General features: G+C 38.7%; 1 protein-coding gene across 4 annotated transcripts in view; it reads left to right on the forward strand.

The window, feature by feature from the left end:
* The window catches only part of stard13b (StAR-related lipid transfer (START) domain containing 13b), a 450686-nt gene that overhangs the window by 420974 nt on the left and 16007 nt on the right, over window positions 1-13705 (forward strand). For all 4 annotated transcript variants that reach the window (XM_048598023.1, XM_048598026.1, XM_048598024.1 and 1 more), the window contains 5 exons: window positions 1085-2472; window positions 5015-5194; window positions 7679-7838; window positions 9310-9508; window positions 11908-12118. In XM_048598023.1, the coding sequence (XP_048453980.1) occupies window positions 1085-2472; window positions 5015-5194; window positions 7679-7838; window positions 9310-9508; window positions 11908-12118 (2138 nt within the window). The remainder of the gene's footprint in view (window positions 1-1084; window positions 2473-5014; window positions 5195-7678; window positions 7839-9309; window positions 9509-11907; window positions 12119-13705) is intronic.

Consider the following 13705-nt stretch of genomic DNA (forward strand, 5'->3'; position numbering starts at 1 on the left):
GGCTAAAAGCTTGTTAAGTAGGTTTTAAGGATACCTTGAGAAAGGAGGGTGAAGTAGAGATGCAGGGAACTTAAGGAGATCCCTACAGAGCTTTAAGGCATAGGCAGCTGAAGGAGTGGTGAAAATTGGGGGTTCACAAGAGACCAGTTGGCAAGTGACTTGCAAAATTCCGGCTGACACCAATCCCTTTTTTAGTGAAGCACAAACTGTGAACAAAACAATGAGTCCAAGAATCAGAGACAAATACGCCTTGGAAATTCCTCCCTATGGAGGAAAACATGAAGATGAAATTTGACACCTAACATTCAAAATAATGAGGGGGTTGGACAAAGTAGATGGGAAGAAGGTGTTCCTGTCTCCAAAAGGATTGAGAACAAGAGGTGACAGGTATAAGGTAACCTGCAAGAAAAGCAAATATGATGTGGGAAGAAACTTTTTCACACAGAGTAATTGGTGTCTGGAATGTGTTGATGGATGATGCTAAAGCAGAGTTTTAGCATTGAAGATGACATTGCATGATTTTGTTTTAAAATTAAATACCAATCAGTCCTGTTGGGGGAAAAGTAAGAGAATATAATGCTCACTGAGAGAGCTGTTGCACATACAGTGGGCCAATGGCCTCCTACGCCATAACAATTCTGTTAAGTAGGAGTTGCCCTGTATGACCCACAGTTTGACAGAGGGAGAGACAAGGACAGTGACAGGCATCATAGGCCTCAGTGCTGTTCCTGGCCTGGACCCTTGTATTCCACTCTCATATTTTGTTGCTTTTGGAGAAGGCATTTTATAATTCACTGTGCTTTTTCAAATTTCTGGGCCCTCCATTTGAACTGACTATCTGTCTGTAGATCTACTGACTGTGTCTACTAAATAGAACAACTAAGAATTTAGCTTCTTTCCTAAGACACTACTTTATTACAACTTCCTGAGTGCACATTGTCTGAAAACCTCAGATAACATTCTTATCTTGCTAAATCTTACAGCATAAGAAGAAAGAAGTGAAGTGCATAGTTTACGTAATTTATTTGTTCTGTCATGTCAAATATGAAAAAATGTCACAACTATACTTGCATTGTTCTTTCAGAGTGAGGACTCGGATGAAGATGATTTATGTGCAATTAGTGATAAGTGGACTTTTCAAAGAAGCAGTAAGAGGTGGTCACGACTGGAGGACATTGATGTGCTGTTTCCCAGGCAAGACCCTCACCTTTCTGCAGGTGGCACAAAGTTGAAAAATACAACTAGCAGTGAGAGTGTACTCACAGATCTCAGTGAGCCTGAAGTCTCCTCCATTCACAGTGAAAGCAGCGGAGGAAGTGATAGCAGGAGTTTAGCTGGTAGAACTGTAGAAAGAAACTGTGCAACCGCAGAATGCCCAGAAAGTTCTCTACTAAACTGTGCTGAAACCACAGTAATGCCAGACTCCACCTTACTGAATACTTCATTGCCACAGACTCCAAAAGACATTACAAACTACGGTTTTGGTCTAAAAACTGAAAACGCAAAAGCAAAGGCTAAGAATCTTCTAAAGCGTATGGAAACATTGAGACCAAGAGCTTCTCATAAATTCAAGGGAACGATGCGATCAGGACCACTGGTTATTAGCTCACCTATACTGCAACAGGAGCCTGAGTCACTGAGGACCATGCAATGTGTCGCGATAGTCAGTGGAAGTTTAAACAATTTAGCAAAAGATGCAACCAAAAGTGGGTTTTCATCATCAGCTCAATCCAGTAGTGATAGTCACTCTGAAACTAGCAGCAGCGCTGTGAGTACACCATGTTTAAAATCACGGAAGAGACGTTTTGCCAACAAACGTAGTGGCATGTACCTTGAGGATATCGATTTCATGTCAGGAACAACGATAAAGCAAATGGCAGATCAGAATCGTAGAAATGAATTTCGTTCCCAAGAAAACCTTGTTGTTCACATTCCAAAGGATCACAAACCAGGCACCTTTCCAAAGGCACTCTCCATTGAAAGCCTTTCTCCGACTGACAACTACAATCCTGTAAACTGGCGAACTGGAAGCATCTCTCTTGGAAAACAGAAATGCAGCATTAACAAGCCCAAGAATTGCTACCCGAAAGGAAGCAGAATCAGCATCTATGACAATGTACCTGGATCCCATTTATATGCCAGCACTGGTGATTTGATGGACTTGGAAAAAGAAGATATTTTTCCTCACTTAGATGATATCTTACAGCATGTGAACGGACTGCAACAGATTGTAGACCATTGGTCAAGAAACGTGTTACCTGAAATACAGGATGATGAACTCTCTGTCTGTGAACGTCGATTCCACACATCCAATCAAATAATGCTTGACTTTGAAAGGCATTCTATGTCAGATGGTCAGACTACACCCAGTGACCTTGATCGAGATGGTCAATCCTTAAATGAATCTGAAGCTGTAGGACTAAGAGACCGTAGGGACTCTGGAGTAGGGGCATCTTTAACCAGACCTAGCAGGTTAGTAGCCAAGCCTGGGAGATTTTTGTGTGTGTGTGTGTGAGAGAGAGAGAATTATTTATTGATTTTTCTGCATTGTCAATGTATATAAACAATCCAGGGCTTTTGGTTTTCCCAGTTAACATTCTCTTGCAATCTGCTTTCTAATTGTAATCTAGACCATCTAGCACATTTAACTGGTTTATTAATGTGGACGTGATTGCTATGTACATCAGGGAGTACGTCTTGAAGCAGCTAATGATTCTTCGTATTTTTAAATAGATTTTCCTTCGTCAGAATGAAAATTGTTATGTCAATAGGGAATCCAAAGTAAAAGGCTGAAGCTTTATTTTCAATTTGATAATAAACCTGAGACTTGCAGAAAAACTTTACCGCATCATATGGCATTAGTTTGGCATTCAAATAAACTGTCCTTTGTTTGCAAAAATTGATAATTTTATCCACATAGAACTTAATTTGTGGTGTTGTTTTGGGGAAAAATATATTAATGAAATGGATAGAAATTATTGAGTATATTTTAACCAGACTCCACAGGCTAGAATCTACCAATCACATTGGTTTTACATTTCAATCTCCATTGGCTTTGATAGAGAATAAAATAGAGCAGGGTGCAAATTCAGTGTTGTACTGGCTCTGCTGATTTGCCCTAGTAATTGATGTTGGAGCAATTTTAAAATAGGTAAAGCAAATATTTTTATAAATGGTGCCTCTTCAACTACAAATCGCAACATCGCCACCAAGATAAGTGCAGACAAAATATACAAAGCAAATGTACCTTTCAGAGAGGCTGAATCATTTCCATTTCAACAGACTCAAACCTATAAGTTGTGTTTTGATTGTTGAAGTTGTCCAGATAATTGTATTTTAGGGCCCACCAATGTTAGTTTGGGCCCTTCAATACTGAGAAATACTCCTGGTTTGGAAATAAAATTACGAACACCAAGGGGGAAGAAACTGAGTCATGTTTTCCCAGTAGGAACTTCAGCTAGCAATTCTGAAAAGTAGCTTTGGAAACATTTGGAGAATGTATAATTTGTTATTGATGAGAAATTCATAAACTTAATCGTTTTGAATAGTCTCTTATCTGATGCCTATCTCATCCACTATGTATGTCACTTCCACATATAAATTCAATCAATTTTCTCAATTGCACTTTTCCTTGCTGTCCTAATAGGCTGCTTCCAGTTATTATCTATTGGTATAGCTTGGTGATGTTTTGATGAAGTTCACTATTTTAAGGATGAGGTTGAGTTAGAGTCAGATCAACAACGAACCTATCAAATGGCAGTGCAGACTCATTGGATTGAATAGCCTATTCCTATTTCTTACAATCATTTTTTTGTATTATATGACAATTTTATGACGTGACCAATTGTGAAAGCAGTACGTCAAATTTATTGTCCTAGTCTCATGAGAAGAAGAGGAAAAATTGGTTTGAAACAAGTTACTTCTGGAGCTGCTGGTACTTTTTTCCTTGGTAAAGGGGGAGGAGAATTGATAATTAATATGGTAGTAAGTAGCCATCCACTTTAGGAGTTATCTGCGGGCAGTAACTTTGGTTTTCAAATACTTCTCTGTTCTGATCAGGGTGACTATTTCCATTGTAATGTATCTAAAGCTCTGAGATTGTGTGCTTGTGTTAATAGTCTGATGCTCTGTCTGGTTCCATGCTATTTTACATCACCATATCTAACGTGTAGCAACATGTATCACTGATATGACACTATAAGGTTTGTGCCATTTTGTACCACTGTTGTTATGCACAAAGTCTACTGTATTCTTCCCTTTCTGGTCTGATTCCTGTAAGGTTCCATGTTGTTTTGATTCATGACAACGTTGGGTGTGATGAAGAATCAGCCGTGGCAGTGACTTAATGTGTAGTGAATAACGGACAGTCATCTGATGCTACCCATGGCTTGTCTTCTGTACACAGTATCCTGGATGTTTGCATTTATCTTGGAAGTGAAGCTATTTTGTAGTTAAAGAGGCACCATTTATCAGAATATTTGTTCCCACTAGAAATTTGATAATTATTCTTTTCTACATGGTTACTAATTTGAGCTTTCCAACTGGCTGGTATTGTTTTCTAATATTGTGCGTTTTTCAAGTTGGTTATGATAATGATTACTGAGCCCTCAGTTTAGTTGATACCGCTCATGTTGAACCTCCCTCTGCTCACACATAGGAGTAAAACTTGAGTTGGACTCTTCACTCCTACATTCTTTGAATACTAGATTGCACTGATAAGATAGTGTGCATACCTGTGTGCATGAACACCCATCCAGAACATTATTCACAGCCACTACGAAGGTTCAAGATCAGTTGTTCTGGATGTTGTTTCATTTCAAGAAGCAAGGAGGTTTAGCTGAACTCCACTAGTAATTCTATGCCAATGCAGCAAATTATTGATGCATAAGTACTAAGCAATAAATGGTTAATGATTTGATTTTCCTTTTTATAATGTACCGTTTCCAAATTTCACATGACTCGGCCGCCCTTTTGCTTTTTAATTCTGTTTTAATACTTTTTTCCATATTCACAGGCGTCAAAGGTTACGGTGGCACAGTTTCCAGATTTCACATCGACTTAGCCTCACTTTAGCTTCACTACAGATCAGCAACCAGTCAGCAGCTCAGCTCAACCTGCTGCAGAAGTTTTCCCTCCTTCGACTCACAGCTATAATGGAGAAATATTCACCATCAAACAAACATGGCTGGACCTGGTGAGTTATCTTTGAGCCTAAGAGAACAGTGAAACCACAAGCAGTCTTTAGTTATTTTTTATAAATTGAAAATTTGGTCATTATTAGGGATCAGAAGTAGATGAAGTTCTGTCATTTTTAAAACAATTAACACCTCAACTTGCTACACTAAACAGTTCAGTGGGACTTCCTAAGATCTCTCTTTTTTCAGATGATTTGGAATCCTAGAATTCTAAAATGGTGAGTAGGAAGTTGTACGTTCTTCTGAACACAACTCTGCTTGCCTTTCAGTAAAAACAAATAAAAGGCATAATTTACCTATGTTTAAAGCAGGAAGTGGATCTTTTGCTTATTCCCCCTTCTGCAAATTTGGTTTAACCCAAAGCAATTCAACCTCTAGACTGACCTCAATTTGAGGCACAAGGGTCAACATCTAGGACAGCTCAGATCTCTCGTTTCGTTTTAAATGTTCATGGGATGTGGGCATCTCTGACATTGTTTTACAGTCATCATTAGAACTACTTTTTTTTTCCGAATTAAGTCTGGTGTGCTCTCCACACGTGCTGCCAGACCTGTTTGAATATTTCCAAGATTTTCTGTTTTTTAAATCCACTTTCCAGAATTCAGTCGTCTTGGAGATCTCCTAATATTTTAAAGGAAATATTGTTGCCTTTTTCACTGTTCACCATGAGTCAGCAGCAGCATTTAAAATTAAAACAACACTTGCTGCTTAATTGTATCTGCAAAGGTTGAAATAAAAACAATGTCTGAGAGAGCCCAGAATAGTTCCTTGTTCAGGCAAATACATTGTGCATTGACCTGTAAAAGGTGGAAGTCTGTCTCTACTTTTCACATCATGTTGAACTGAGTCAGCGTTCACATATACCTGTCATCAAGCACAGTTAGTGTTTACAATAATCCATGCGTTTCTTTGACGAGGTTATTAGAGATGCCAAATTAAATTATTAACCTAGAAAAGAATGCTGTCCCATCTCCTTTGGAAGCTGGTTGTATTGATTTGATCAGCTGTAAAACATGATCACTGCACAGTCCTTTTGGAGATAAAATCTCACTTTCGCATTGAGAATACATTCCATCATATTCTGTGGCACTATCACAGTGCTAAATGGGACAGATTTCAAACCGATCCAGCAACTTGAGACTGGGCATCCATGAGGTGCTGTTAGCCATCAGAATGTTGTCCAGCCCAATCTACAACCTCATGGCCCAGCATATCCCCCACTCTACCATTACCATCAAGCCAGGGGATCAACTGGCTCAATGGAGAGTGCAGGAGACCCTTCCGGAAACAATAGCAGGCTACAAGAAAAAGACAGTAAATGCTGACCAATCTGATATCCACTACTCACTGTCTCAACAGGCATTTTAATCAACGTCAGTAACACAAGATTGGTGATAATAAAGAGTCAAGTTTCTTCTGTGACTATCTGACTTTCTCAAATTCTGTCCTCTTACTTTTTATCCCTGCTTTTCAATCAATCTACCATTGGTAGTTTACTTTCAGTTGCCAAAGATGGACAGTTGGCTCTGAACTGGGTACGTAAACCTTACCACCTCTCTATCTTTCCTTTTAGACACATCTTACAACCTAACTCTTGAAGCTTTTCATCATCTACCCTAATAACTTGTTATTTGTGTTAGACCTTGAGCTGTTTAGTTACCTTAAAACCATGATATGAATTCAACTTGCTGAAAGCATTATAAAAATCTGTTGTCTAAAATTCTCTCCTTATGCAACACACTCATCTCTTATTCAAAGTTTTATAAATGTTTCCATTGGTCATGATTTGAGTGCTAAACCACCATTGTGATCATTTTCTCTTTAGTACAAACCCCACAATCAGGGCAGATAAATGGAATTATAATACAGGTGGCATTATCTAATTAAATGAAGAGGTTCAAATGGCTGAATGGCCTCTTGCTGTTCCTCTGTGGCAGTCATGCTTGTGTAGATTTTCAGGCAGCAGGATGGGTACATTAGAATATCTCATGTAAATTAGTTTCTTTTTATCTTTGAAGTGATTTTATTCCATTCATAGATCCATGGAATGTTCTATCTGATCAATGTTCATGAATTGGAAAAACTTTTCACATGTAGTTCTTACTTACTTATAATTTAGAATGCAGACTTCATACACTACACCTTTCTGTTAAACATTTTTTTAATGTTTGTCAGTTCCCTGACTTCTCTGCAATAATAACAATCACTGATGGAAAGAGAATATTTTCAGTTTTAAAAAGCTCACTTTTTAAAAAGCTAAGGCTTTTCACTGTACGTCAGTATGTGCGACGACAATAAATCAAATCCAACAAAAAGCATGTTCTTTATTATTTTAAATCACATATTTAAGATATATATTTTAAATGAACATTTAACATTCTTTTCAACAATAAGGAGGGTACACTATTTCTGTCATGGATGTCATGTTGTGCTTAAGTGGATCACGTCCTCTTCAGTAAGCAACGTGACATGGTTTCTTGCAGGTCTGTGCCCAAATTCATGAAGAGGATGAAAGTACCTGACTATAAAGATAAGAATGTCTTTGGCGTACCTTTGATAGTTCATGTACAGAGGACAGGACAGCCTCTCCCTCAGAGTATTCAACAAGCCATGCGTTACCTGAGGAGCCACTGTCTAGATCAGGTACGTGAGTCAATGTATTGAAACCAACTAGATATTATTGCTTTTATCATTGTCGTAACTGACATCAAAATTTATATTTGGTCTAAAGTCTTCTGTGTCATGTCGGTTTTCATGAGATACAAAATTTGGCAAGAATTTCATGGAACTAACTGGCCAGGTTTTGTAGAGTGAGGAATATATGTTACCAATGTTCTGAATTAGATGGGAAATTATTAAACTTTGGTTGACTGGCAACGTAGACAAGAAAACGTTTTTTTTTTAAACTAAGGTTGTGGAGTCGAGAGGGTAGAGTTCAGCAGACAAAAGGATGGGAAGTGTTTATATTGATACCTATACAGATATCAGCAAAAAAAATCCTTACCCACTAATTATGATTAAATAATGTTTGGGAATTGTTTGTGTAGCTAGTTAGACTAGGATTTTTCAGTCTAATATTTCCTAGGTAACTAGCCTAGTAAGTCCCGTGGAACTGTTCAAAGTCTCTGATTCTGTGTCAAGAGTTGGAGGTTTGTGCTAGAGGAAGGGAAACCAGGGTATTGGCCTTCAGACGTAGAAAACTTTTCTGCAATTTCCATGGCAGTCAATATATCAGGACTTCAGTGGGATCCCAGTGAGCATTTTGAGTTCATCTCCAATGATCTCGACTGAAATATCTGGACCATTTACATTACAATATGTCCGTTTATTCATGGCATTTGAAGGTGTCAGAATATTTTACATTTTCCTTTCGGAATGTTACCAACTACCACAGCAGGATTTTTTTCACAAATATCCATGCTTGGTGTGCTTTTAATGGACTTGCCAAACTTCCATGAGTGTGTTGTTTGAATTAAACATTCCCAACCCAGGGATGACCAAACCTAAATGGTACTGGGTCAGGAATGTGGAGAAAAATCAGATTTACTCAAAAAAAAAAAAATCATTGGGTGCTTTTCAACGAGTAAATGATCACAATGAAAATATGGTCCAGTGTTCAACCGAGACTGAAAATTTTGAGGCCACCAAAAACTCAGCCTGCATTGCATGTTGTGGAAATCTCATACACCTGTGAATATGTACAGCCTATGTATTTTGTATACCCTTTACAGATCATAACCACTCTCTAACATCCATTTTCTTCAGGAAGGGACGTAGCATATGATAGGGAAGTTAGTCATTTTTAAAAATGAATGGTTTTGTGCTGAAGATAAACACAGACGAAGATTAAACACCTGAGTATCAATTATGAGGCTTTCTTGAATTTACTAAGTAACTCTGCTGAACAGATGATTGATTTGGCAAATGTGCGATTCACTCATTGCCACGTAAATATGACAATTAATCCTGTGACTTATTGTTGCCGATGTACAGTATTATTTCACAACTATCGGCTCTATCCTGGACGTTAATGAATCTAATAACATATGGTGCACTTACAGATAATTGATCTTTTTTTTTTTCATTTTAATTTAATACTTCTATTTTATTCCAGGTGGGTCTGTTTCGGAAGTCTGGAGCCAAATCCCGAATTCAGGCCCTTCGACAGATGAACGAAGCTTCTCCAGATAATGTTAGTTACGAAGATCAATGTGCCTATGATGTAGCTGATATGCTGAAGCAGTTCTTTCGAGATCTCCCAGATCCTCTCCTGAGTAGCAAACTAGGGGAAACGTTCCTGCATATCTATCAGTGTAAGCGACACATTGTCAATATTGATTTTATAGCTTTTAATGGAGCTTTCCAGCTTTGTCCTAATGCTGAAATCTTATCCTTCAATGTTTACAATGGAATTAATCAAATTAAATGAATATATCCCGTAGGAAGCATTGAATAACAAAGAAAGATAAAGTAATAAGCAGTACAATTCTTCTAGGGATTACAATACAGATGCTGAAGTACAAAATGGAGACAAAATCAAATGAATTTTTGAATAACTCAGCTATTTTCTGTCACTTTTTTTTTTCTTTTTCAGTTCAGATAAAGAATGAGAGTCTGGACTGAAATAATCCTAGTAAGGAATTATTCCAGAACTGTTCAGTGAGATGTATTAATTTTTTTGCAAAGATTCATTGTTTCTGATATCTCAGATATCCCATAAAGTAGCTGATTTTGGAAATTCATTTGAGAGTTAATCAAATACACAGCATGCATATTGCAGCAAATGCCAATTAGGGCAAATGGTCCATGTGATCACTCTCACATATCTCTTCATCTAACCTAACAAGCATAACCATTTATTCCTTTCTCATTCTTGGGTTTCCCATCCTCAACTCCTAGTTAAAACTATAGGTCACATGTCCCAAAGGAGGTAGTTACTAGTTGACCTTGATGTCAAGGTTGTATTTGACCAAATGTGTGAGGTCAATGATCTCCGCTCCAGCACATTTCTGCAGGAGTTCCTCAGGGTAGTGTCCTAGGCCCAGCGATCTTCAACTGCTTCATCAATAACTTTCCCTCCATCATAAGGTCAGAAGTGGGTATGTTCACCAATGTTTGTGCAACTTTTAGTCCATTCCTGACTCATCAGGTTTCTAAAGCATTCCATGCTCAAATGCGGCAGGAGCTGGACAATATCCATGGTTGGGCTAAAAAGTGGCAACTAACAATTCACATCACATAAATGCCAGGCAATGACCATCTCCAGTAAGAGACATCATCGCCCCTTGGCATTCAATGGTATCACCATCACTGAATCTCTCACTACCATTTGACCAGAAATGGAACTGGATGAACCATATTAAAGCCATGGCTACAAGAGCAGTGAGTCAGTCACCACCTGCTTTCCCAAAGTCTGTCCACCATCTATAAGAAACAAGTCCAGAGTGTGATGGAAAATTCCCCACTTGCCTAGATGAGTGCCACTCCAACAGTCAAGAAGCTAGACACCATACAGGACAAAACAACCCACTTCAAAGGCATTACTTTTATAAGCATCCACACTGCAGCCACCAATGTTCAGTAGCAGCAGTGTGTACCATCCACTAAATGCACTGTGCCAATTCACAAAGGCCCTTGTAGACAGCACCTTCCAAACTATTTCGCCTATGAATGACAAGGGCAGCAGATACGTGGCAACACCACCACAGGCTAGTTCCTCTCCAAGTCACTGACCCTTCTGATTTAGAAATGTATAGTCATTTCTTGAGGGTCGCTGGGTCAAAATCCTGGAATTCTCTCTCCACCAACAACGTTGTGGGTCTTTCTACAGCATATGGATTACAGTGGTTCAAGGAGGAATACTGCAAGGAGGAGTATAATTCTGGTCGTCCTTCTATAGGAAAGGTGTTGTTAAACTTGAGAGAGTGCAGAAAAGATTTACAAGGATATTGCCAGGAATGGAGGGTTTGAGCTATAGGCTGAGGCTTTTTTCCATAGAGCATTGGAGGCTGAGGGGTCACCTTATTGAGGTTTATAAAATCATGAGGGGCCTGGATAGGGTGAATAGCAATGGTATTTTTCCTAGGATGTGGAGTCCAAAACTAGATGACATAGGTTTTTATGGTGAGAGGGTAAAGATTTAAAAAGGACCTAAGGGACAACTTTTTCACACAGAGGGTGGTGCATGCGTGGAACGAGCTGCCAAAGGAAGTGGTGGAGGCTGGTACAATTATCACATCTAAAAGTCATCTGCATGGGTATATAAGTAGGAAGGGTTTACAGGGATTGCTGGCAAATGGGATTAAGTCGGATTGGGATGTCTGACTGGTGTGCATCCTGCGTGTGAATTAAAAACAAAATGGGGATTTCTAAACAGAACTCCTGTCAACATTTGAATTCTTGATCTCTTATCTCCAGAAGTGAAGATTGGTATACTTCAAGGCACAAATGACCCATTAATAATCTATTCATGCCCTTTTAATAATAAAGCTAGAGGCTAGTTGAGAGAATGGGTATATGACTGTTGTTAAAGGTAGTAGTGGATGCAAAATTGACTAAATATGGATTATGGAATCTTTTCAGTCTGTTCTTAAGAAGATAAATTAACAAGTAGGCTCAGTGATCTATTAAGTGCCAATAGTTTTGAACGTTAAAGTATTTAGCTCGTTTTCTGAATGTGTTTTATAACTGTCTGTTGCACTCTGATGTGCAGATGTTCCCAGGGAGCAACGGCTACAGGCAGTGCAAGCAGCCAGCATGCTGATGTCGGATGAAAACCGTGAGGTTCTGCAAACCCTTCTTTGTTTCCTTAGTGACGTGACTTCTGTAACAGAAAATCAGATGACTCCTATGAACCTTGCTGTTTGCTTGGCACCCTCCCTCTTCCACCTTAATTTAATTAAGAAAGGATCCTCCTCTCCAAGGTAGGGCCCTTGCTTCTGGGTATTATGAGTCTAACCTAATAGCATAAATCGTATAAAACAGCTGACATGTTTTGACAATATTTATGGGTAGCAGAGGTTCACAATAGTTTAACAACATTGTTTGTCAATAAAGTTTCAATCCTGAACTAAACCTACAGAAATGTTATTCCATTAATTTAAAAACTAATGAATGAAGTATTCCACCATATTTCAAATCCATATTGCTTCTGTAGTTATAATCCTGAGTCAGTGCTTTTCAAGTCTGAATCTTTTTAGATGCTATTTCAGATCAGAAATCAAAGCTTGACCCAATTAGAAATGTAAAGTTTAATACACAAAAAGGCCATTTGACCTATTGTCTGCAACAATTCTTTGCTAGAGAGAACAAAATGAATCTTTTGGCCTGATCTTACCCATAGACTTTTTCCTTCCTCTTTTTTATCAAATGTTTATCCAATTTTCCTTTCGTAAGTTGAAATGATTTATATCTAAACTCCTCCCTGTATGCTCTTGCAGCCTGGTATATGAAGAAATTGCTCCTATTATCTTGCATTGTTCTTTTAGAATCTGCTATGAATTGGTAACCACTGATTTCAAAATCCTCAACTCTTTCTCAATTCACTCCTTCAAAATACTTTTTTATTAATCTTTCAGTGCTTTGTCTCTTTCATCACAACAATAGTTTTCCAACCCAGACAACATCCTGGCAGATTAATACTCTCTACAGTCTTTTATAATCAGGTTTCCAAAACTCTACATATACTCTAACTTTGGCCTCAGCAATCTTTTGTAACAGGTCAGCATGATATGTGCTAATTCTCTGTGCTGTTATTTACATCCTCTTTACGGGGCCTTATCTATTTGTACTCTTAATTGCAGGAACAAACTATATAAACTGCTTAGTTTCTCTGTTCATCTATGACCGTCAATCTTTTTCTGTTAAGTGGAATGCAGCTATTCCTGGGACAGTTTTCCCAGGCACTGAATGACATGGGGATTGGCAAGCAGGTAGTGAAAATCACATGAGGTGACCAAGAAGGTGTTGCTTGATGTTCAGAGCAAAAAATCCCATTTTTCAACAAGTAGTTGAATGGTGAGCCAGGATTCTTGCTAGTAAGCTGCAAGGAGCCTGTTAGGATGAATTAGCATGCATTAACATCCTCATTATTATGTCATCTCACCTCATTGATATGCAGTTTCCCATTCTCCTACCTTCTGGATTAAAAACTAGATGGTGGTAATTTCTGAGATGAAAGTCAGAGCAGTTACCGGGTGACTCAAGCTCACCACTTTCTCCTGTGGCCTTCTATTTTGCACAGCAGGCAACAACATCTCCAGGCCCGCACTACAGGCAACAGCCATACACAACCCACCAGGATCTCCCAGGTCAATGTTGGCAAAATGGGGTGCCAGTTTCCCTCTGTCCAATGTTTCTGGGGCATTTGACAAGACCCACACAGCAGCCACAGACAGCCAGCTTTTAATGAAGTGTGTAGGCAGGCTGTAAAGGTGGCACCAAGAACCCCAGAAGGCCCCAGCAGTAGTTGGTACTTCTGCCGAGTGGGGCAATTTGGGGCATGGTGCATA

This window comes from Rhincodon typus, chromosome 6, assembly GCF_021869965.1.
Source record: "Rhincodon typus isolate 14 chromosome 6, sRhiTyp1.1, whole genome shotgun sequence".
NCBI lineage: Eukaryota > Metazoa > Chordata > Chondrichthyes > Orectolobiformes > Rhincodontidae > Rhincodon > Rhincodon typus.